This window comes from Lepus europaeus, chromosome 12, assembly GCF_033115175.1.
Source record: "Lepus europaeus isolate LE1 chromosome 12, mLepTim1.pri, whole genome shotgun sequence".
Classification (NCBI taxonomy): domain Eukaryota; kingdom Metazoa; phylum Chordata; class Mammalia; order Lagomorpha; family Leporidae; genus Lepus; species Lepus europaeus.
In genome coordinates, this window is record NC_084838.1 from 99,748,285 (window position 1) to 99,768,540 (window position 20,256).

A 20,256-nucleotide genomic window follows, 5' to 3' on the forward strand; every position below is an offset into this window, starting at 1 on the left:
TATTCACTGCTGATGGGAATGCAAAATAGTATAGCTACTTTGAAATATAGTCTGGCAATTTCGTACACATGACCTAACAACTGTGCTCATTGGCATTTACCCAAAGGAGTTGGAAACGTGTACATTCACACAAAGTCTTCATACAGATGATTCTAGTAGCATTATTTGTAACTGCCCAAATCCAAAAGCAACCAAAATATCTTTCAGCAGATTAATGAATACACCATGGTACATCCAGACAATACTGTTTCAGTGCTAAAGAAAAACTGAGCTATGACACAGACATCAAGGAACTTGAAAAAGCTCCACACTGTATTATTCCAACTTTGACCTTCTGGGAAAGGTAAAAAACTAGACAGAGTAAAAGATCACTGGCTGGCAGGGGTGGGGGAAGAGATAAACGCATAGAGCAAAGAGGGTGCTTGGGCAGTGAAATTATTCTCTATGATCTGGGACGGTGGACAGATAGCATTACACAGGTACCCAAACTCGGCACACACACACCAAGGACTATGCACCAGGTGATAATGTGAAAATGGAGGTTCATCAGTCGTATAAAATGGACCATTCTGTGGCTGGGTGTTGATAATGGGGGAGAATGTAGGGGTTGGTAGAGGAAATATGGGATATCTATCCCTTCCTCTCAATTTTCCTGTGAAACTAAACTGCTCTAAGAAATAAATTTTTTAAAAAGTCAAAGCAATTATTTTCTTATTAGTTTCAATTAAAATTAACCATTTACTTTGTTTTGTTTGTTTTTGACAGGTAAAGTTATAGACAGTGAGAGAGACAGAGAAAGGTCTTCCCTCCATTGGTTCACTCCCCAAATGGCTGCCTCGGCTGGTGCTACGCCGACCCGAAGCCAGAAGCCAGGTGCTTCCCCCTGGTCTCCCATGTGGGTTCAGGGCCCAAGCACCTGGGCCATCCTCCACTGCCCTCCTGGGCCACAGCAGAAAGCTGGACTGGAAGAAGAGCAACCGGGACTAGAACCTGATGCCCATATGGGATGCCGGCGCCATAGGTGGAGGATTAACCAAGTGAGCCAAGGTGCCAGCCCCATCATTTACTTCTTAAATATAGCTTCCCTTGATAGTCTTAAAACATGCAAATATACATGCTAATTAAGATTCCTATAGGCCGGCGCCGTGGCTTAACAGGCTAATCCTCCACCTTGCGGCGCCGGCACACTGGGTTCTAGTCCCGGTTGGGGCGCCGGATTCTATCCCGGTTGCCCCTCTTCCAGGCCAGCTCTCTGCTATGGCCTGGGAAGGCAGTGGAGGATGGCCCAAGTCCTTGGGCCCTGCACCCGCATGGGAGACCAGGAGAAGCACCTGGCTCCTGGCTTCGGATCAGCGAGATGCGCTGGCCGCAGCGGCCATTGGAGGGTGAACCAACGGCAAAAAGGAAGACCTTTCTCTCTGTCTCTCTCTCACTATCCATTCTGCCTGTCAAAAAAAAAATTAAAAAAAAAAAAATTAAAAAAAAAATTAAGATTCCTATATACACAAATTCATAATGTAAAACTTAAAGTCATTTCCATAAAATCGTATTCCTTAGAGGAAAAAAAAATCACCTACTGTCTACAGCTTAAGTAGTACCCTTATATTCAATGTCATAAAAATGTGTAACTTCTTTTTTAAATCTTTTAACAAAGGGAGAGGGGTAGAGAAAGTGGCAAGGAGGGAGGAGAGAGGAGACAGAATAGAAAGAGAGAGTGAACATGCTCCCATCCACTGGTTCACCCCCCAAATGCCTACAATGGCCAGGGCTGGACTGGGCCAAAGCCAAGTCTCCAAATAACATGTGACTTCCAACAATACTTACAGACAGCTTTCCAGGTCAGCTCAAACACTTCACGGTTCTTACAGCTGCAGTGCTCCCATACGAATGTGAAAGCCATCATTAACCAGGCCACATGCCGAAGTCCAAAACAACCATCAAAATGCCCACTATGAACGCAAGCCTGTAATGCTTGCTCCTCTGTGAAGACAGAAAGCCTCACACCGAGCACAAGGCACACAACGGCAGTGTGTGGTGTAAGGGTCTGTGTGAGTACAGCAGAGGCACCTCAGGGCAGGTATCTGCCATAGCAGTTAGGATGCCCCTTGGGACACCTGCATCCCATATTCCAGCGCCTGAGTTTGACTCCTAGCTCTACTTCCAATCCCAGCTTCCTGCTAACGTGCACCTGGGGAGGGAGCAGTGATGGCTAAAGTATTTGGTCCCTGTCACTCATGTGGGAGACCCAGACTGAATTCTGGGCTCCTTGCTTTGGCCTGGGGGCGTGGTCCAGCCCCAGCTGCTACAAGAGTGAACCAGTGGACAGAAAATCTCACCTTTCAAAGTAAATCAATTTTTCCTTCTCAAAAATGGCAAATGAACAGGTAGTGGCTGTTCTCTTTCTTCTCCTTCCTTGCCTTCATGCTGACAGGTGCACCACCTTGCCCTTCAGCAGAAATCTGGCAGAAGCCGTTTTGGGGACCACTCACCTGACACCATTATTTCCTGGAGGTCTCAAACCAGCCTGTCTAAGGAAAATGTCTCAAGATTTGACGGACTGAAAGTTTGAAACCAAATATTGAATATCATGTAATTTAAAATCATTAAGGCAGCAAATTAAAAGCACCTACAAAAATATGTTTTGCTTAATTTGTGGTATCATTAGCAAGACAAGACAGAGATGTGGATAAAAAGCCTGGAAAATTCAGCATCTGCACTATGCAGTTTTAAATATTTCTAACCCATACATTAAAAAGATTGATTGATTGATTGAATTACAGAGAGAGGGAGAGACAGAGAGAAAGGTCTTCCATCTGCTGGTTCACTCCCCAATTGGCCGTAACGTCCGGAGCTGGGCAGATCCAAAGCCAGGAGCCAGGAGCTTCCTCTGGGTCTCCCACACGGGTGCAGGGGCCCAAGCACTTTGGCCAGCCTCCACTGTTTCCCCAGGCCACAGCAAAAGCTGGGTTGGAAGGAGTAGCTGGGACATGAACTGGCACCCATATGGGATGCTGGCACCACAGGCAGAGGTTTAGTCTACTGAGCCACAGTGTGGGCCCCACTAACCCATTTTTAAAAATGTCCTTTTCCATGAGTTGAAAATGTGCTTTCAGGATGCAGTGCTACAAGTGGCATATTCAAAATGGACTGCCAGAAGAGCTAGACTCTGCTGGAACCCTCTCCTTCTGAGGCACTATAACACCCTCCAGCTACCAGATGTACATCTGGGGGAGAGCGAGTCTTTAAAAAAAAAAAAAAAAGCTGTACTAGGAGCTACAGCCTCATTGTCAACAGTTCCAACAACAGAGAAGGTCAGCTAAATGCTGAAAGATCTCCCCCAGTACTTCCTTCCCAGCCAGGTGGACCTCCCAGGATGAAGGCGTGGTGCTGAAGTGAGGAAACTCAAAAGGCATTTAACTCACCTCTGACACCACTGCAGCTGGTCTGCCCACTTCTCCGAGAACAGAAATGTCAGCAGAGGCGGAGCAGAGAGGTCCCCATTTGAGCTGCTTCTGTATCTGTGGCATGTTTTTGGTCCCTGGACCCTGTAGTTCAGGAAAATCCAAACTGCTAAATTCAAACTCAGGTTTAGAGGTAGACGCACTTTTTGCGATGATTCTGGATTTCCTGTCTGTTCGCTTACCATAACCATCTGGAAGTAAAGAATTAAAAGGAGAGGCGATAAACTCCTATGCCTATTCAACACCTCCCAATAAAACACCAGAGATGTCATGTCAGGGATGAATGTGGTCAAACACGGTACAAAGGGTATGGCCGTGACCCACTGTCAATCAAGGATGTGCTTGGAAGCCTGTCGCATTACTGCTTGCAATGTGCCCTCAGACAGGTTCTTTCTGCGTAAAACAAGGTGCTACCTGGTGAAGGGCAATGCAGAGTCCATATACAACAGGCACCACCCTGTAACCCCCGGCCTCAGGGGCAAGGCCTCCAGAATCCCACAGGAAGTCTGACACCTCTGGCTGTGCCAGGCTCCAGCTCTCATTTTCCAAGTCCACAGAAGCAGCTGAACAAAGAACAGCGATGTTTCTGGAGTATACCACGTTACACTATAAAGTCTGCTGTAACTTTTACCTGATTTCAAACTACTCTCAGCATGAATGGGGAAACGTGAACCTTTAGCTGACTTCATCTCAGACGATCTCGTTGCATCAGCCCTTTTACTCTCAAACTTCTCCTCATTATACACTTTCTTCTCATCATAGCTTTTTTTCTTCAGAAAAGATGAAACAGGAAATCAGAAAACTATCACTATAAATGTTTAACACACCAAATTAATAAGTACTCATATTTCAATCATTTAAAGGATTAGATCAAGTGTTTCAAAAGGTTGGCTACCACAAGAAATAAGTAATGTTTAAATATCATACAAAACCGTATCAATTCTTCGCAATTTAAATGCTAAGGACACGATGAAAACACAGCATCTACTCACCTTAAACAGAGATTTTGTGTCTTGCGGGAGGAGGCACATGTGCTCATTAGGGGGCCTCATCGTTTGAAAACCGGGGTAACAACTGGGCTGGTTATATTCATAGTGGGAGCCAGGCACTGAGCAAACATTCTGTGTAGACTCAAGCGTGTAAGTAGAATAGGCATACGGATGAAGAGTAATCTCAGAAGATAAATACTGAGGGGGGAAAGCTGAAGCTCCAAAGGTCATTTCTTCAGGATAGATTTTCTGTCTAAATAAAAAGTGTAGATTTTTGTTGCATATTTCATAGCAAGAACTAAGGATCTTAATGCTCTGTAACAAACTCATTTAAACTTTTTAAGACTCTGAGATCATTCACTGTAGCATTCAGGTATTCCTAATTAAAAGGCTAATGGGGGCCAGGGTTGTGATACACATGCTAAGCTGCTGCTTATAACTTTTGAGTCCTGGCTACTTGGCTTTTGATCCAGTTTTCTGCAAATGTGCCTGGGAAGACAATGGAAGATGGTCCAAGTACCTGAGTCCCTGCCACCCAAGTGGGAGACATGGGTGGAGCTCCTGGCTTCCTCTTGGCCCAGACTACTGTTGTGACCATCTGGGGAATGAACCAGCAGACAGAAAATCCCTCCACCACCCCCAACTCCACCTCGTCCGTCTTTCAAATAAATAATAAATAAATCTTAAAAAAAAAAAAAATAAGTCAAGGCCGGCGCCGCAGCTCACTAGGCTAATCCTCCGCCTGCGATGCCGGTACTCCAGGTTCTAACCCCGGTTAGGGCACCGGTTCTGTCCTGGTTGCTCCTCTTCCAGTCCAGCTCTCTGCTGTGGCCCGGGAAGGCAGTGGAGGATGGCCCAAGCGCTTGGACCCTGCACCCGCATGGGAGACCAGGAAGAAGCACCTGGCTCCTGGCTTCAGATGGGCTCAGCGCGTTGGCCATGGCGGCTATTGGGGGGGGGGGGGCCAACAGAAGGAAGACCTTTCTCTGTCTCTCTCTCACTGTCTAACTCTGTCCAAAAAAAAAAAAAAAAAGTCACATGAAACCTCTGGGCATTTCCTTCTCACCTTGCTGAAGAAGATGGTGACATATTTCCATTTTTTCACTGTTTAAGCCAACTGTTAGTCATTGTAACAAAAGGCTTATTCAGGCTAGTGGATTTAGAGGTGCATCATAGTCCACGACCAGACAGGCCTCCAAGGCTTGGCTGTCTGGTGAAGCCAGCAACGGTACAGTTTGTGTGGAAGAAGGATCACATGGCAAGCCAGAAAGCGAGCTCCTAGGCCCAACTCAGGCTTATGTAACCAATCCTTTTGTGAGAATTACTGTCCAAGGCCACTCTTCCAATGACCCAAGATCTCCCACTATTTCCATATTCCAAACACTATACGGATTAGGTTTCCACCCTCTTAGGACCAACAATGCATGGGATTTAACAATCTGTGTTGAGCTGGGGAGCCATATCCTACTCAAACCACATCACTGAGTTGGAGTCCCTAAGAAATATCAGCAGAGCCTGAAGATGTCCCAGCAACTTTGCACTCTCCTATCTGCTGTCAAGCGCTTGGGAACACCTCTCTCAGTGACCTCCACTGAGGGGCTGCCCACTGGTCTGCACGGACCCCTCCTAAGGCCTCACGCTGCGATTATCTTCTGTAGCCCTGCCTTACCCCAAGCCCAGCATGACTCCCAGGGCCAGAGAGCAAGGCGAATGCTGCACACCCTTGTGCAGGGAACCACACCCCCTGCTGGCAAGGCTCATCTTTGAAAACTGCTGTTTTATTTTGTTTTTTAAGATTTATTTATTTATTGGAAAGCCAAAACTACAGAAACAGAGGGACACATGCACAGAGAGAACTTCCATCAGCTGGTTCACTCCTCAAATGGCTGCTAAAGCTGGGCTGGCCAGGCCGAAGCCAGAAGCCAGGAACCCCATTCTGGTCTCCCAAATGGGAGGCAGGGGCTAACTACTTGGGCTATCTTCTGCTGCTTTCTCAGGCCACAGCATGGAGCTGGATCAGAAGTGGAGCAGACAAGAACCAGCACTCACACGGGCTGCTAGTGTCACAGATAGCGGCTTAACCTGCTGCACCACAATGCCAGCCCCCTAATGCTTCAGTGTGTTCAAGCTGCCAGATTAAACCAAAACCAAATTTAACATTTATTCTTTTAGCACGCTTGTAATAAGACTAAAGGTTTCAAACATTTTCCAATGAAAGCTGATACAATGACAAAATCCCAGGCAGCCGAGTTAAAATATGAACCATCACCTCTGCATACCAGAGCTGTACCACAGTGTACTGATATACTAGAAGGCAGGAAAACCCAGAGCTACTCATGAAAGATTCTGTTATGATCCTTAAACTATTTGGTTGTCAGGAGACACAGGCAGAGGCACCACCTTCTAGAAACTATATTTGTAATCTGCTGTAGAAAACCACACCGACTAAGCAAGGGACTTACCACGGGTAAGCTTCATCCATCACACAAGAACGAACACTGCTTTCACTTCCACTCAGCACTTCACTATACACTGCCTTGTATCACTGTATACTAGTTCACAGTGTTTGATAATGCATTTAGGTCTTGTGAAATATTTTGACTTGTAATTCTAGCAATGAAATACAAGTATTCCTAATTAAAAATCAAATCAAACTCTTCTTACTGACCTTTTCCTGCCCCCACAGAACGCCTGCAGACAGAGCACTGAGAACTCGCTCTTTTTAGAGAAGGGACAGCCACAGCTTCGTCCCTGCTACCTACACACTCAACAGAGTTTGGAGTTCAAAAAGATTCTCACAGGAGGCAAGTGTCAGGTGAAGGTGAAGAATGTGTTCCTCGACAAAAAGAAGCAGGCAAAGATAAACTGGTAGAAACAAAAGTGAAAAACAGTGTCCCAAGTCCAAAAGGTGGACATGTGAACAGATAATGATATTTAGCTAAACAAGAACAGAGACACAGGGTCCAAAGGTGGTCTGAAAGGCTGTTGGTACCCGTCTATAAGTCAACAGACACAACGCAGGTTTCCACTTTGGATAGGAGTCCTGTGGGCTTCTTCCCTGCACTGGTCCTTCTTGCTCTGGAAAGTTGGTGTTTTTCCCTTCCACCCAACGCAAACGCATTCCCGCTTGGAAGGCAACACAGAATAGAAAATATTACCAGTGACTGACATGGCTTCCAATGGCCTGTGGAGACAACTCCAGATGCCCTGTGAGTAGAGATGATGCACGCCCACAGAGCTCCTTGTGTGTTTTTTTTCCTGCTGGTTCACTCCCCCAGTCGGCTGCAACAGCTGGAGCTGCGCTGATCCAAAGCCAGGAGCCAGGAGCTTCCTCCAGGTCTCCTACATGGGTGTAGGAGCCCAAGGACTTGGGCCATCTTCTACTGCTTTCCCAGGCCATAGCAGAGAGCTGGATTGGAAGTAGAGCAGCCAGGACTTGAACCGGCGCCTATACGGGATGTCAGCACTGCAGGCGGCGGCTTCACCCACTCTGCCACAGCGGCAGCCTGCTCCTTTTTTATATTCACTGGCCCACACATCCGTGCCAAACATGCTGCCCTCCCAGGACCTCCTTCTTGCCAGCCTCTGCTGTCCTTCGTCCCAGCATCCCATGACTTGCAAAGCTCCACTGGGTTGGACTGTGAACCTATCCTCTTCTTGCTCTCCCCAGCCCCCTCCGAGGTTACTCCTCTATCAGATCCTCAGCATGATCCCTACCCAACCCTCTGGACTCATTCTGAGTCCAGCCTCTCACACCACCTTCAACAGCTCTAGGCCTCTATCTACAACTTACAGATCATTTATACTTTATATTTTCCCAATTCAAAATATATAAGCCCCACATTGAACATGTGATACCCAAAGCAGACCCATTTCTAGGTTCTGTTCTCATGAATGAACCCACACTTCTTCCCAGATATCCAACCAGACATCATCAGAACATCTTCCCCACAAGGGAAATCATGAGCTTTTTTTCTTTCAACTAGTCTCTCTTTTTAAGTATTCTCTTTTTTTTCCAGTGTAAATCTTACTCAAGCTGTAAAGTTTCTCTTCCTTAAAAAGCTATTCAGGGGGCTGGCATTGTGATGCAGCAGGTTAAGCTGCTGCCTGCAACACCGGCACCCTATGTGAGTATCCATTTGGGTCCTGGCTGATCCACCTCCAATCCAGATCCCTACTAATGTGCCTGAGAAGACAGCAGAAAATGGCCCAAGTACTTGGGCCTCTGCCATCTATGTGGGAAACTGGGATGGAGTTCCAAGCTCCCAGCTTCAGCCTGGCCAGAACTAACTGTTGTGGCCATTAGGGGTGAACCAGCAGATGGAAGACCTCTTTGTCTATGTCTCTCCCTCTCGCTAATTCTACCTTTCAAATAAATAAATAAATCTTAAAAACAAACAAAAAACAAAACAAAACAAAACAAAACAAAAAACCAGGATTGAGTGTTGGCCTAGTGATTAAGATGCCACTTGAGGGGGTGGGGTGGCGGCACTGTTGCGTAGATTACGCATCCCACGTGGGCACCGGTTTGAGTCCCATTTGCTCTACTTCTGATCCAGGGAACTAATGCGTCTGAAGACAGCGAAAGGCAGCCCAAGTAGTCGGGCTCCTGCACCCACGTGGGAAACCTGGATGAAGCTCCTGGCTTGGCTTTGGCCTGGCACAGTCCCAGCTGTTGTGGCCATTTGGGAAGTGAACTGGTGGATGGAAGATCTTTCTCTCTGTATCTCTGCCTTTCAAATAAAATAAATAAATCTTTAATTAAAAAAGATGCCAGTTGGAATGTCCACTTCCTGTGTCATACCTGGGTTCAAGTCCCAGCTCCACTCCCAATTCCAGCTTCCTGCTAATGCAGACCCGTCAGTGGCAGCTGGTGACGGCAAGTGTGTAATAACAGCCAAACAGAATGTCCTCATGCACAGGCTGCACTGAGCTATCACACACGTGCACTACGACAGTCACCCAAGTCCTCAGCTGTGCACAGCACTGGGAATGAAATCTTATCTTGTCTGCATCACCTTCCGACTGTCCATTCCATCAGTAAATAAACAGCACCTCCCAAACATGGCAAATCCTATAAATCAGGTTGCCTCTATTAATACTGCTTTGTGTTGTGCTGTAACATAAATTTTCGGAGACTGGAACGTTTTATTTACTTACTTGAGGCAAAGTTACAGACAGGGAGAGGGGGAGACTGAGGGAAAAGATCTTCCATCTGCTGGTTCACTCCCCAAATGGCCACCGGCTGGAGCTGGGTCGATCTGAAGCCAGGAGCTTCTTCCAGGTCTCCCAAAAGAGTGCAATGGCTCAAGCACTTGGGCCATCCTCTGCTGCTTTCCCAGTACATCAGTGGGGAGCTGGATCGGAAGTGGAGCAGCCGGGACATGAACTGGTGCCCAGGTGGGATGCCGGTGCCTCAGGCAGAGGCTTAACCTACTAAGCCACAGCACTGCCCCCACATATTGTCTTTCAATAACCAATTCAAGTGAATAACCAGGCATCTCTGAGTGCAGTGTTGACGTTCCTGGAGGAAGAGTCGGTAAAATGTTACATCCCCTTCAGAAGATGAGAGAAGGGGAAGACAAAGATGGTTCAGGTTGCTGTGGAACGGAAAAAGCAGGAAAGAGGAAATAGGACTGTTAGGGAAGTTCTACTCTTTTTTTTCACGGCAGCAAGAGATCTCCACGTAGACATCATCTGTAGCATCTTAGATTGTGTCAAGTGAGCAATCATACTTGACAAGGTAATTTTACACAATGCGCGGTCTCATCATTTCATCCCCACTTTAAAGGCTTTTTTCCTTTCTAACGTCTCTTCAGTTTAATGCCCCTTTATTTCTTAATTGTTTTCCTGCCAGGTAGGAATATCGTGAACCTAGTTTCTTCTTGGTGACCAAACAATTTTAGGGGGCCAGCGCTGTGGTATAGCAGGGAAACCCCCGACCTGTAGTGCTGGCATTCCATATGGGTGCAGATTTGAGTCCCCAATGCTCCATTTCCGATGCAGCTCTCTGCCAAGGCCTGGGAAAGCAGTAGAAGATGGCCCAAGTCCATGGGCCCCTGCACCTGCATGGGCGACTCAGAAGAAGCTCCTGGCTTTGGATCAGCACAGCTCTGGCAGTTGTGGCAATCTGGGGGAGTGAACCACTGGATGGAAGACCTCTCTCTCCCTCTCTACCTCCACCTCTCTGTAACTCTGCCTTTCCAATAAATAAATAAATCTTTAAAAAAATTAGAAAAATAAAGCTAGAAAAGGAAAAGGGGTTAAGAAACTCAAGTTTATTTAAACTCAGCACTGTGAGTTCTTAAGTCTCTGACTGGTTTCTATCCATGTTACTGTCAAAACATTGCTTTAGCCATATGAATGGCTCCCACTTTTATTTTGGGTAACTGGAATACCATTCAGCAGATGGCTTAGAGTTCTTGTCAATGAGTGAGGTTTATTTCTGTATTTTGCTATGTGTAGACACTCAAGATAGGGAATAACTCAAATGAGACCCATGCCAAACCTCACCTTTAAAAAGGATGAAAACATGCGGCCGGCACTGTGGCATACCGGGTAAAGCCACAGCCTGCAGTGCCATTTTCCCATATGGGCGCTGGTTTGAGTCCCAGCAGCGCCACTTCTAATCCAGTTCTCTGCTATGGCCTGGGAAAGCAGTAGTAAACAGCCCAAGTGTTTAGGCCCCTGCACCCAGATGGGAAACCGGTAGGAAGCTCCTGGCTTCAGATTGGCGCAAGCTCTGGCGTTGCAGCCAAATGGGGAGTGAACCAGCATATGGAAGACCTCTCTCTCCGCCTCTCATTCTCTAACTCTGACTTTCAAATAAATAAATAAATCTTTTAAAAAAAATTAAAAGGGCCGGCGCCGTGGCTCAACAGGCCTCCGCCTTGCGGCGCCGGCACACCAGGTTCTAATCCCGGTCGGGGCACCAATCCTGTCCCGGTTGCCCCTCTTCCAGGCCAGCTCTCTGCTGTGGCCAGGGAGTGCAGTGGAGGATGGCCCAAGTGCTTGGGCCCTGCACCCCATGGGAGACCAGGAGAAGCACCTGGCTCCTGCCATCAGATCAGCGCGGTGCGCCGGCCATTGGAGGGTGAACCAACGGCAAAGGAAGACCTTTCTCTCTGTCTCTCTCTCTCTCACTGTCCACTCTGCCTGTCAAAAAAAAAAAAAAAAAAAAAAAAAAAAAAAAAAAAAGGATGAAAACAGAGAGGAAAAACTGGTATTCCCACTGCAAAGGTTAATTTTAGGAGTCCACCTAACTGGTTAAGGAGCACCTCAAGAGCTGGTAAGGCATTACTTCTCAGTGTGTTTCCTGAGAAGACTGGCACGTGAGCTGCTGGATGAGTAGAACCACCCACCCTCAGTGTGAGTGGGCAACATCCAAGCAGCTGGGCTCCAGGTGTAACTAAGAAGCAGAGGAAAGGCTATTTTTCCCTGTCTCTCCTGAAGCTGGGTCATGCTTCTCTTGGTTGTGGACACCAGAACTCCAAGATTCCCACCAGCAGAGTTCTCAGGACTGTGGCCACAGATTGAATGACATCCCTGGCTTCGCTGGTTCTGGGTCCTTCAGACCTGGACTGAGCTATGCCATCAGCATACAGGGTCTACAGCTTAGAGAGTCTGTCATGGGACTTTTCAGTCCTCATAACGGCATGAGCCAGTTACCCTAATAAATCCCCTCTCGTCCACCTGTCTACACACACCTCGGACTGGTTCTAGCCCTCTGGAAAACTATAGAGTAACATACCTATCAAAGACCAATTCTAGCACAAAAAGGTAGGATTTCAAACTCTGTCAAAAACTGCAACTTTTATCATTTCCTAAATACACCACTTAATCATTCTAATTTCTATTCTTGGAAATCTATTTCCAGAACTTATAAGCAGTATAAACCATTCTTAATCACATCATGCAGACACCAAAAAATTTAAAAAAAAAAGTCTGAACCCTATCAAAGGAACATGAAGCAAAAAGACACTTACATATGCTGATGCAGACTTTGTTAAAACAAGATCTACAGAGTTATGTAACAGGTGAACACTTACTTTTATTCAGCTAAAAGTGGAACTCATTTTGTAAATATCTAGACAATGAATCTTAAGGAAAAACAAAATTTAAAGGAAAATAAAAGCCTTCTTTCAACTCAAATTTTAAAAAATTTAAAAGGAAATTTATAAAACACATTCCTTTAGGACATACATAAAGCAAATGAGCTGGAAGTAAAACCCAGAAATTTCCAAAGAATTATCCAGAGAGACAGCTATGGTTCTTCACTCTACTCTTTCCCTGAACATGATCTGAACATGTTAACTGTTAAAAACAAAAAGCAGGCCTGGTGTCGTGGCACAGTGGGTTAAGCGGCCACGTGTAACACTGTCATCCCAGATTGGTCCTGGTGCTCTGCTTCCGATCCAGCTCCCTGCTGATGCACCTGGGAAAGCAGCGGAGGATGGCCCAGGTGCATGGGGCTCCTGCCACCCATGTTCTGGATGGGATCTTGGCTTTGGCTACTTGGGAAGTGGACCAGTGGATAGAAGATCTCTGTCTCTCCCTAATTCTGCCTTTCAGATAAATAATCTTTTTTAAAAAATGCAGAGAATGTTATTCATCTGATCCTGCCTTTGTCCCTTTTCCTCTTCTCTCTCCTTCCTGCCATTTCATCTCCCATTAGACACATGATGCATGTTTAAATTCGTGAACAAATGAACCTGAAAACCGTATTTCCTGTTAATGACAGAGCTTCCATTCTTCCTTCACCTAAAATTAACAGGTATGGAGGGGGAAAGGAGGGGGTGACAGCTCGTTTCACACACTGTTGTTCAGCTTCTAGCTCAGGCCCTTCTTGACTGAAGACTTTCTCTTGCCAAGTGTAGAACGTCCAATGTGACAGCTGAGGCATTTTTGAATTTAAATCACCACTCACCAGGGAAGGAAAGACACAAAGATAAAAGCTACCTACTCAGTCACTGGTGGTTCCTGAACTGGATAGTAAGTGGCTGCACAGCTGGGGAAGACACAGGCTTCGGAGGACCCTGGCCACGCCATATTGCATCCAGTAAACTTGGGGACAAATGGTTTGACATCTGCAGATAACGTGACGCTGTCCTAAGAGAAAAAAAGGGGAATTTGGCTACAGACATTCAACCACAAGTAAACCAAAGGAAGTCTCTCCTCGGCAGAAATGCTAATCCCAATGTTATTTTAACATGTCCGCCACGTAAAGACAAGAACTCCTTTACTAACAGTGTCTCTCCAATGTTTGTTTAATTAGGAAAAGTCGCCCAAATGGTAAAAGCGAAAGATAATGACCTCCAATTAAGGTGGCAGTAAAACGCAAGCCAGATTCCACACTTAGGATCACAACTCGAGGCTCCTGCGCTGTCAACTTGGGAAGGGATTTCACCTCTGAGCTTTATTTAAGAATCACTCAGGACGGCACACCGTCTGTCATCAAACACACCGGGAAGCGCTCAGCACACAAAACACACATCACACAAGTTTACTTCCGGTAACTCTCTCAAGAGCTGAGCGAAACAACGCTTTTGCCGCCGCAAACTACTCCGAGTCCTGTTTTCTCGCTACAAAGTCATCCCGCTCACCGAGTCCTCGGAAGCTTCCAGACACGTAACAAGGGCTCTGCCTTCAGTGAGAATTTCAGAACCACGGATTCTGGGGTCTAGAGCTAACTCGCGCGACGGCCCGGCTGTCTAGCGGCCCAGCAGAGGCTGTACCGCGGGGAACGAAGTGTAAGAGCACCAAGGAGCTTGACGTGCGTCCTTTCCTCAGCCGCTGCAGCTCGCGAGTCCCCGTCAGCGGCCTCGCCCTCTGTGGCATCACGCCCGAGCGGCGCGCCCGACGGCACCTCGCCAACTTGGGCCCGCGTCCGCCCACCGCCGCCCGGGAGCGCTCACCTCGCCTTTGGTCTCCCGCGGCCCCTCCGACGCCATGGCGGGCGGCTCGGAGGAGCCCGCGCCCGGGGAGCCAGCGGTAAGCCCGACGAACGACGCGACGCTTCCGCCTTCCGCGGTGGGCGCCAGGAAGTACGTCACCGAAACGCGCCGGGCCCCGCCCCTCCTTCCGGCCGGACGTGCGCGGCGGCCCCTGGCCGCCACGTGGGGTCCGCGTCCCGCCCTCAGGCGCTCAGGCCCCGAGGACTAGGGGCTTACTAGGCGGCCGTGGTCCACGCGGGTCCCTGGAGCTTCACCAGTGTGGCGTGACCTGGAGAGGCCACCTGGAGAGGTGTGGGGCTCGCCGTAGGCGCGGGGACCCCTCCTCCCCACATTCCTTAGGTGGGCGTCTCAGAGCCCCAGGCCCGGCCATGGGTACCCCCGACCTGCAGACCGGTGGGGCGGAAGGCAGGCGCGCTCAGTGCGGGTGCGGTGGACAGCGCGGGGTAGAGGGCTGCAGGACGCCCCGAGCCCCCTGGCAGGCAGCATGTGTGTGTGTGCGCGCGCGCCGTCTACACTGCGCACCCTCCCCTGCCAAGTGGACACGCTGAGAAGGAGCTGAAACATCCACACACCTGACACCGGGCTCATCACACTCACTTAACACTTTATTTCTTTCAAGTTTACTCCCTCAGGGCTAAAATCAAAGCAGTCTCAGCCACAAGTTCACTGTGAGAAAACACGCCTCAGGAACCAAGCCGGATAAATGCAACATACAAACTTTATTTAACACAACAGGGAAGTCAACCAGCACTTCCATCGGGGAGACGGGCCGGGGACACCTCTCTAACTATACTAACTGCAGCTGCGTTAACTGAGCTCTCGCTGTGAAGAATACAGCTCCCGCACAGGCATGGATAGGATCTGTACACTCCAGTATTCACTGAATACTACCTTATATACACATATACAGTAACTTGGGAAGAGCCGCCGTCTCCTGCACACTTCATTTCTGCTGATCTTTTGGAAGAGGCCGTCTAAAGAGAAGAATATGCGGCTCTGCAAAGAAAAGGTTTACATCACTTTAGTGTAGTGTGGTTGAGCTCCATTTCCTCTACAGAAATTCAAAAATTCCAACTGAACCCACGCAACCTCAGCCCACTGACCATGGTGTGGAGAATAGCCCCGTGGTGGACACGCCTGCAGCACTTTTGTTTTGCCTCCCCTGAAAACTAGGCGTCCCTAAGTAGAGCAGCTACTGTGGGAGACTGGTTCTACCTTTATCTCGAGGAGGAGCCATCTCATCCGAGGCAGCTGCGGGATCTCACACTGATGCACAGCATAAACCACCAGAGAGCAGGTGAAAACGAAGCCCCCAGGAATCTACAGTGAGTCCTCAGCTGCTCTGTGACCTAGACATCCTGAACCTTATGTATAATTTTGTGCCCCACTCCCAAAACAGTTGAAAGTTTCCTAAGTTTTCCCAACAAAATAGAGAGATAGCTTTAGTTTCATCTAATTCAACTTTTACAGTCTTAAAATTTTGCTCATTATAAATCCTTTAACATTGACAATCAGGAAACAAAGCACTTAATAGCTTAAGACACTGAGATATGCATAACAAAGCACATTTGAGTGCTGTGCTAAATTATCCTATTGAACCGTGCTGCTGGGAGAACATTAGCCTTTAAAAAGACAGGAAAATGCAGACACTTCAAACTGGATCAACTTCCAGCACAGAACTTGAAGACAATGAGTTGTTTTTAACTCAATCTGGGTCCTCCCATGTGGGTGGCAGGAACACACCTGCCTCCCTGGGTCTGCAGAGGCGGGAACTGAACCCAGGCACTCTGATAGGGGAGGTAACTGCTAAGGATAAACCAGCTCCCCTGCTGTTATTTTTAATTACAGCAAAACTGAACCCTCTAGGGAGCTGGAGTCATTTAAAAAGTAGTCAACCTTCAGTTATTTTGGCATATCACCAAATGCCAACAGCACTAAAAAGCATTTAACTACTCCTATTTTAATTAACCAGCGTACCTGGCTCATGAATCATGTAGTGAACCCATCCCAGACTCTGCTGCACACCAAGTCGCCTCCATTCTTCCTCAGACATCAGGTGGGTTTTGGGTACTTGTTTGGAGAGTTCTCTGGGTAACATGACATGCCTGTTAAAAAGATTGGGCTACATATTAGTGCTCTGTGCCTTTTCTAGAGTCATGATTGCTCACTCATTCACTCCCCTGCAGCTAGCTTCAGTCATGGGACAAACTCTGGCAAACAGGGGAAGCAGAAATTATCCAACCTACGAAGTGTTCTCCAACGGCAAGAACATTCCCCACTCTTGTCCTCATTCCTTTATCTAGCATGTTAGCAATGTGATGAGGGGCACAGATTAAGGGCCACAGGAACTACTGTTCCCCATCTACGACAGACAGCCTGGTGCCCAGCTGCATGGCTGTCACAGCGGCCCTCGACCACGACACTTTTACATATGGGGTGGACATATCCCTGAGTTAGTTAACTTGGGTTTCCAGTTACTTAACAGTAAATTTGTAGTAGATGCAGTCCTTGTATACCCAGAAGTTGCTTTCCATTTCAAGAAATTGTTCAAAATTAAAAAAAAAAAAAAAAAGCACATACAACATACTTCATAGAGTTCTTCAGTTTTCTAGGATGTCACTGTTCTGCATTCAAAATTTTTCTACTTAAGCAGGCATGGAAGTTTGCAGTGTTATCCTCAAGAATTATAGCCTTATGAATTTCTTAAAACAGATCTGCATGCCTCTCCCCACTTGAAGAATATTTTATTACCATAAAAAATCTTTTAAGTCGCAATTCTCAGCCCTAATTTTACAATTTTCAGTAATGGTTAGCACAAAGAAAAACCGAACTCAGAATCCATGAATAAGAACCAAGCTGTTATCCACTCACCCACTACGTTTTAGGCAATGGCTGCCAGACCAAGTGAACGCCAGGACAATTTTGTTTCACTGCCCAATGACCGGAAGTCAATTTATACTATCATACTCTACAGAATTTGCACCGGCTCTGGTGAACTGCAGTATTTTCCCCAATACTTAACCAGTTATCACACTCATTTTTGAAGTGCTGTTTTAGCAGCCAACTTTTAAAGTCTTATATAGCTCTGCCAACAGGGCTTATTGCAAAATAAACTTTTAAAAGAGTCAAGCTTACATGGAGAGCTCACCTTTATATTTATATTAAGTGCATCGAGTTTTCCAACTACAAGGAAAAGTATTTCCAAAACCCAAATTTAACTTCATTTGGACTCCTAAAGAGTACAATCTAAAGCTCTTTAGAGAAACCCTATGTTCCTCCTGTGAAGGCAGACTTCCTTGAGACAGGCAGGGAGGCCTCTACTGCTATGTCCTTTACAGAACCTAAGCACAAGCAAAACGGCCAGGAAATGAAGTTTGCAAATGCTAAAAGTGCATATTCTTCTTTGAAACTGTGATTTGCATTATCCACAAACCAGCACCACCTGCGTTTCTGTGGGGTTTGAGCCATCTCTGGAGCTCCAGGGTTTCACAGAAATAGGGGGCCCGGGTCCATTAAAGCCAGCCCTAATCTAGGGCTATGACAATGACCACTTCAGATACAAGATTGCCTTCCGCATGTTATCACAAAGCACCTTAATGAGCGGGGTGTAGTGCTTCTAGCTGGACAAGCCTAACAACAATGGCACTGCCTGCAGAAGGCGGAGAAGCATCTTAATTGCTGGCCCTGAATGAAGTGCCTACAGGGTCCTCTAGACACCTGGAGGCAGGTGCGCTTCAAAGGTCAAGTTCTCCAGTCGGCCAGCTTCTGGGTATCGCCAGCGGGGCTCTCGGCTTAGGATCGCGTCACTGAACACTGCGCCTACGTGTTACACCGTTAGACCTGTGCGGTCTGCAAGACGAGCGACTGGAAAATCCGCCCTCGGCCACAAAGACGCCCGACTTTCCGGACTCGGCCTGCGCAACACGGCGCGCTTTACACATCTCTCAGACTGCCGCGAGATAAGCGGTTTTCCTCCCAAGATAAGACTTCCGGCTCCCGGGGCAGGCAGGGGAGAGCCCACCGCCCTCTCGGAAGGCTAACGGGCAGCAGCTGGCACACCGGGGTCCCTCCAGCCGCCCGGGGCCGCTAGCTCGTACGGGAGAACGCGCCCCAAGGCCGCTCGAGCTCTCTCAGTCCGGCCGGGTGACCGGCGCCGAGGCCTCCACAGCCTCCCGCGGACAGCAGTGCCCACGGCCGCGGCGGCTTCCGGCCAGGCCCGGCGGGGCTCGCACGGCCGGACGTTTGAGACCCGGCGACCCCCGCCCCGCCGCTGTCCCCCCCTAACAGAGACGGCATCGGGGCGCCCAACCCGAGCCGCACGGGCCCGGGGCGGCCTCACGCCAACCCCGAGCCCGAGTTCCCCTCCGACCCGGTGGCCGCTGAGGAGCCCGGCGGGCAGGGCCTACGACGGAGGCCGCTCACCGGTACTCGTAGTGCTCGTCGAAGTACTTGTCCGAGTAATAAATCTGCTTGTGAGCCATCCTGCCGGCGCGCAGCGGACGGGCAGAGAAAAACGAGGGCGTGAAGAGCGGGCGCAGCCACCGCACGTCCGGCCCCGACCCAGGCAACGACTCAACTGAGACCAACGACCACAGGCCCAACGCTCCCGATTTGAATCCGACAGCCCGCCGCCGATTGGACGGGAGCACTGGCCAATCACCTTCCGCGCAGACGGCCCGTGGGGGCGGGCCGGCGGTCAGCCTATTACAGCCTCAGCGCCGGCGCGTTCGCGTCCCAGTGCAGCCAATCAGAGGCCTGTTGCGAGTTGCCCAAGAGAAGACTTAGAGGATTGGTAGCGCACGGGGGCGGGGGAACGCCGAGGCGGTCAGGGGCGTGAAGGGCGGAACCCAGGCGGCAGGAGCCCCAGAGCGCGTGCGCAAGGGCTTAGAAAGTTCCAGGGCGGTGCAGCCGTTGGGGCGGCGCCTGGAGGGCCAAGTGAGGTCTCGCGGCATTTGGTGAGCCCCGGACGGGACTTGGCGCGGTGAGGCCGGAAGCGCCGCACGTGGGCGGAGGAATGGCTCCTACCTGGAGTTGCTTCAACTTGGAACTTTGAGTGCGTGCGGAGGAACGGAAAGGCGGGCTCCCCGGAGGGCTCTACAGAGGCCTGCGGCCGGGGTTCCGCGTCTGCACTCGGCCGCCGGATAGCTGCTGGGCACCTGAAGGGTTTTAAAACGTTGTTGGCCCTCCTTTAAGAATACATGTGCGCTTAAAATAAAATGGGGAGAAGCACGCCGAGGGGGGCGGGCGCGGCGGGGCCCCCGGGGGTCTCGGGGCCCGGAGCCGGCGATGAGGAGGCCCTGCCGGGGGCACCGCGGGCGCGGCGGGGTGTGCGCTGCACGGCCTGGTGCTGTGGTGTGGGCGGCGCCCCGCCGCGGGGGGCCGGGGTGTAGGGGCCCGGAGACCCCCCGGGCGTGGACCCGCCCCTGCCCGGGCCCGCCGCGGAACCCCCTCCGGGGCAGGCCCGGCCTCGGGCCCCCTCCCTCGGTAGGCTGTGCGCAGCGTGGCTCGGTGTCTTGGCTGAGTGTTGCCCCGCCGTGGCCTGGAAGCCGGCCTCCAGCCTGTCTCTGCAGCATCCTCGCAGAGGGCCGGGTGCCCGATGTGCTGTGTGTGCGCGTGGCTGGGTGCTCTGGGAGAAAGCTGCACCAGGGTGATGGAAACGGGAGTGAACGGGTAAGGGGCTTCACCTCCGAGAGGAGCCTGAGGACGAAAAGCTTCCTGGGAGATTGTTTAAAGAGCGGTGGTGTGGACAGCTGCAGGCACGAGGCTCGTTGGGCCACTCAGCACTGGCAGTTGACATTTGGCTGATCATGCCTCGTCTATTCCTCCCTTTTTTTCCTGCATGATGCTTAAAGA

The 20,256-nt window shown here is 49.3% G+C and overlaps 2 protein-coding genes across 9 annotated transcripts in view; both read right to left on the bottom strand.

Moving 5' to 3' along the window:
- SECISBP2 (SECIS binding protein 2) overlaps positions 1 to 14,465 on the bottom strand; it is a 37,167-nt gene extending 22,702 nt beyond the window's left edge. For 4 of the 8 annotated variants that reach the window (XM_062208595.1, XM_062208594.1, XM_062208592.1 and 1 more), the window contains exons 1-5: positions 14,365 to 14,465; positions 13,413 to 13,558; positions 4,454 to 4,703; positions 4,093 to 4,231; positions 3,423 to 3,652 (exon numbers count right to left, since the gene is read on the bottom strand). In XM_062208595.1, the coding sequence (XP_062064579.1) occupies positions 3,423 to 3,652; positions 4,093 to 4,231; positions 4,454 to 4,703; positions 13,413 to 13,558; positions 14,365 to 14,400 (801 nt within the window). In that variant the 5' untranslated portion in view covers positions 14,401 to 14,465. Of the gene's footprint in view, positions 1 to 3,422; positions 3,653 to 4,092; positions 4,232 to 4,453; positions 4,704 to 9,610; positions 10,051 to 13,412; positions 13,559 to 14,052; positions 14,244 to 14,364 lie in introns of those variants that run through there. The other 4 variants (XM_062208596.1, XM_062208593.1, XM_062208597.1 and 1 more) reach the window with 4 other exon arrangements.
- Positions 14,466 to 15,103: 638 nt separating this feature from the next.
- On the bottom strand, positions 15,104 to 18,988 carry CKS2 (CDC28 protein kinase regulatory subunit 2). Its single transcript, XM_062208600.1, has 3 exons — positions 18,826 to 18,988; positions 16,381 to 16,508; positions 15,104 to 15,399 (listed from the first exon to the last, which is right to left on the bottom strand). Exons 1-3 carry the CDS (start codon positions 18,882 to 18,884, stop codon positions 15,347 to 15,349), a joined length of 240 nt encoding a protein of 79 aa, XP_062064584.1. The 5' UTR covers positions 18,885 to 18,988; the 3' UTR covers positions 15,104 to 15,346.
- Between the last annotated feature and the right edge of the window lie 1,268 nt (positions 18,989 to 20,256).

What these genes read in the sequence shown, in the direction of transcription:
- CKS2 (XM_062208600.1), bottom strand. Translation starts at nt 18,884, where the DNA reads ATGGCTCACAAGCAGATTTATTACTCGGACAAGTACTTCGACGAGCAC. An exon ending in GACGAGCACTACGAGTACCG is followed by an intron (nt 16,509 to 18,825) that starts GTGAGCGGCCTC and finishes TCTTTTTAACAG; the next exon opens with GCATGTCATGTTACCCAGAG. An exon ending in CTACATGATTCATGAGCCAG is followed by an intron (nt 15,400 to 16,380) that starts GTACGCTGGTTA and finishes TTTTCTTTGCAG; the next exon opens with AGCCGCATATTCTTCTCTTT.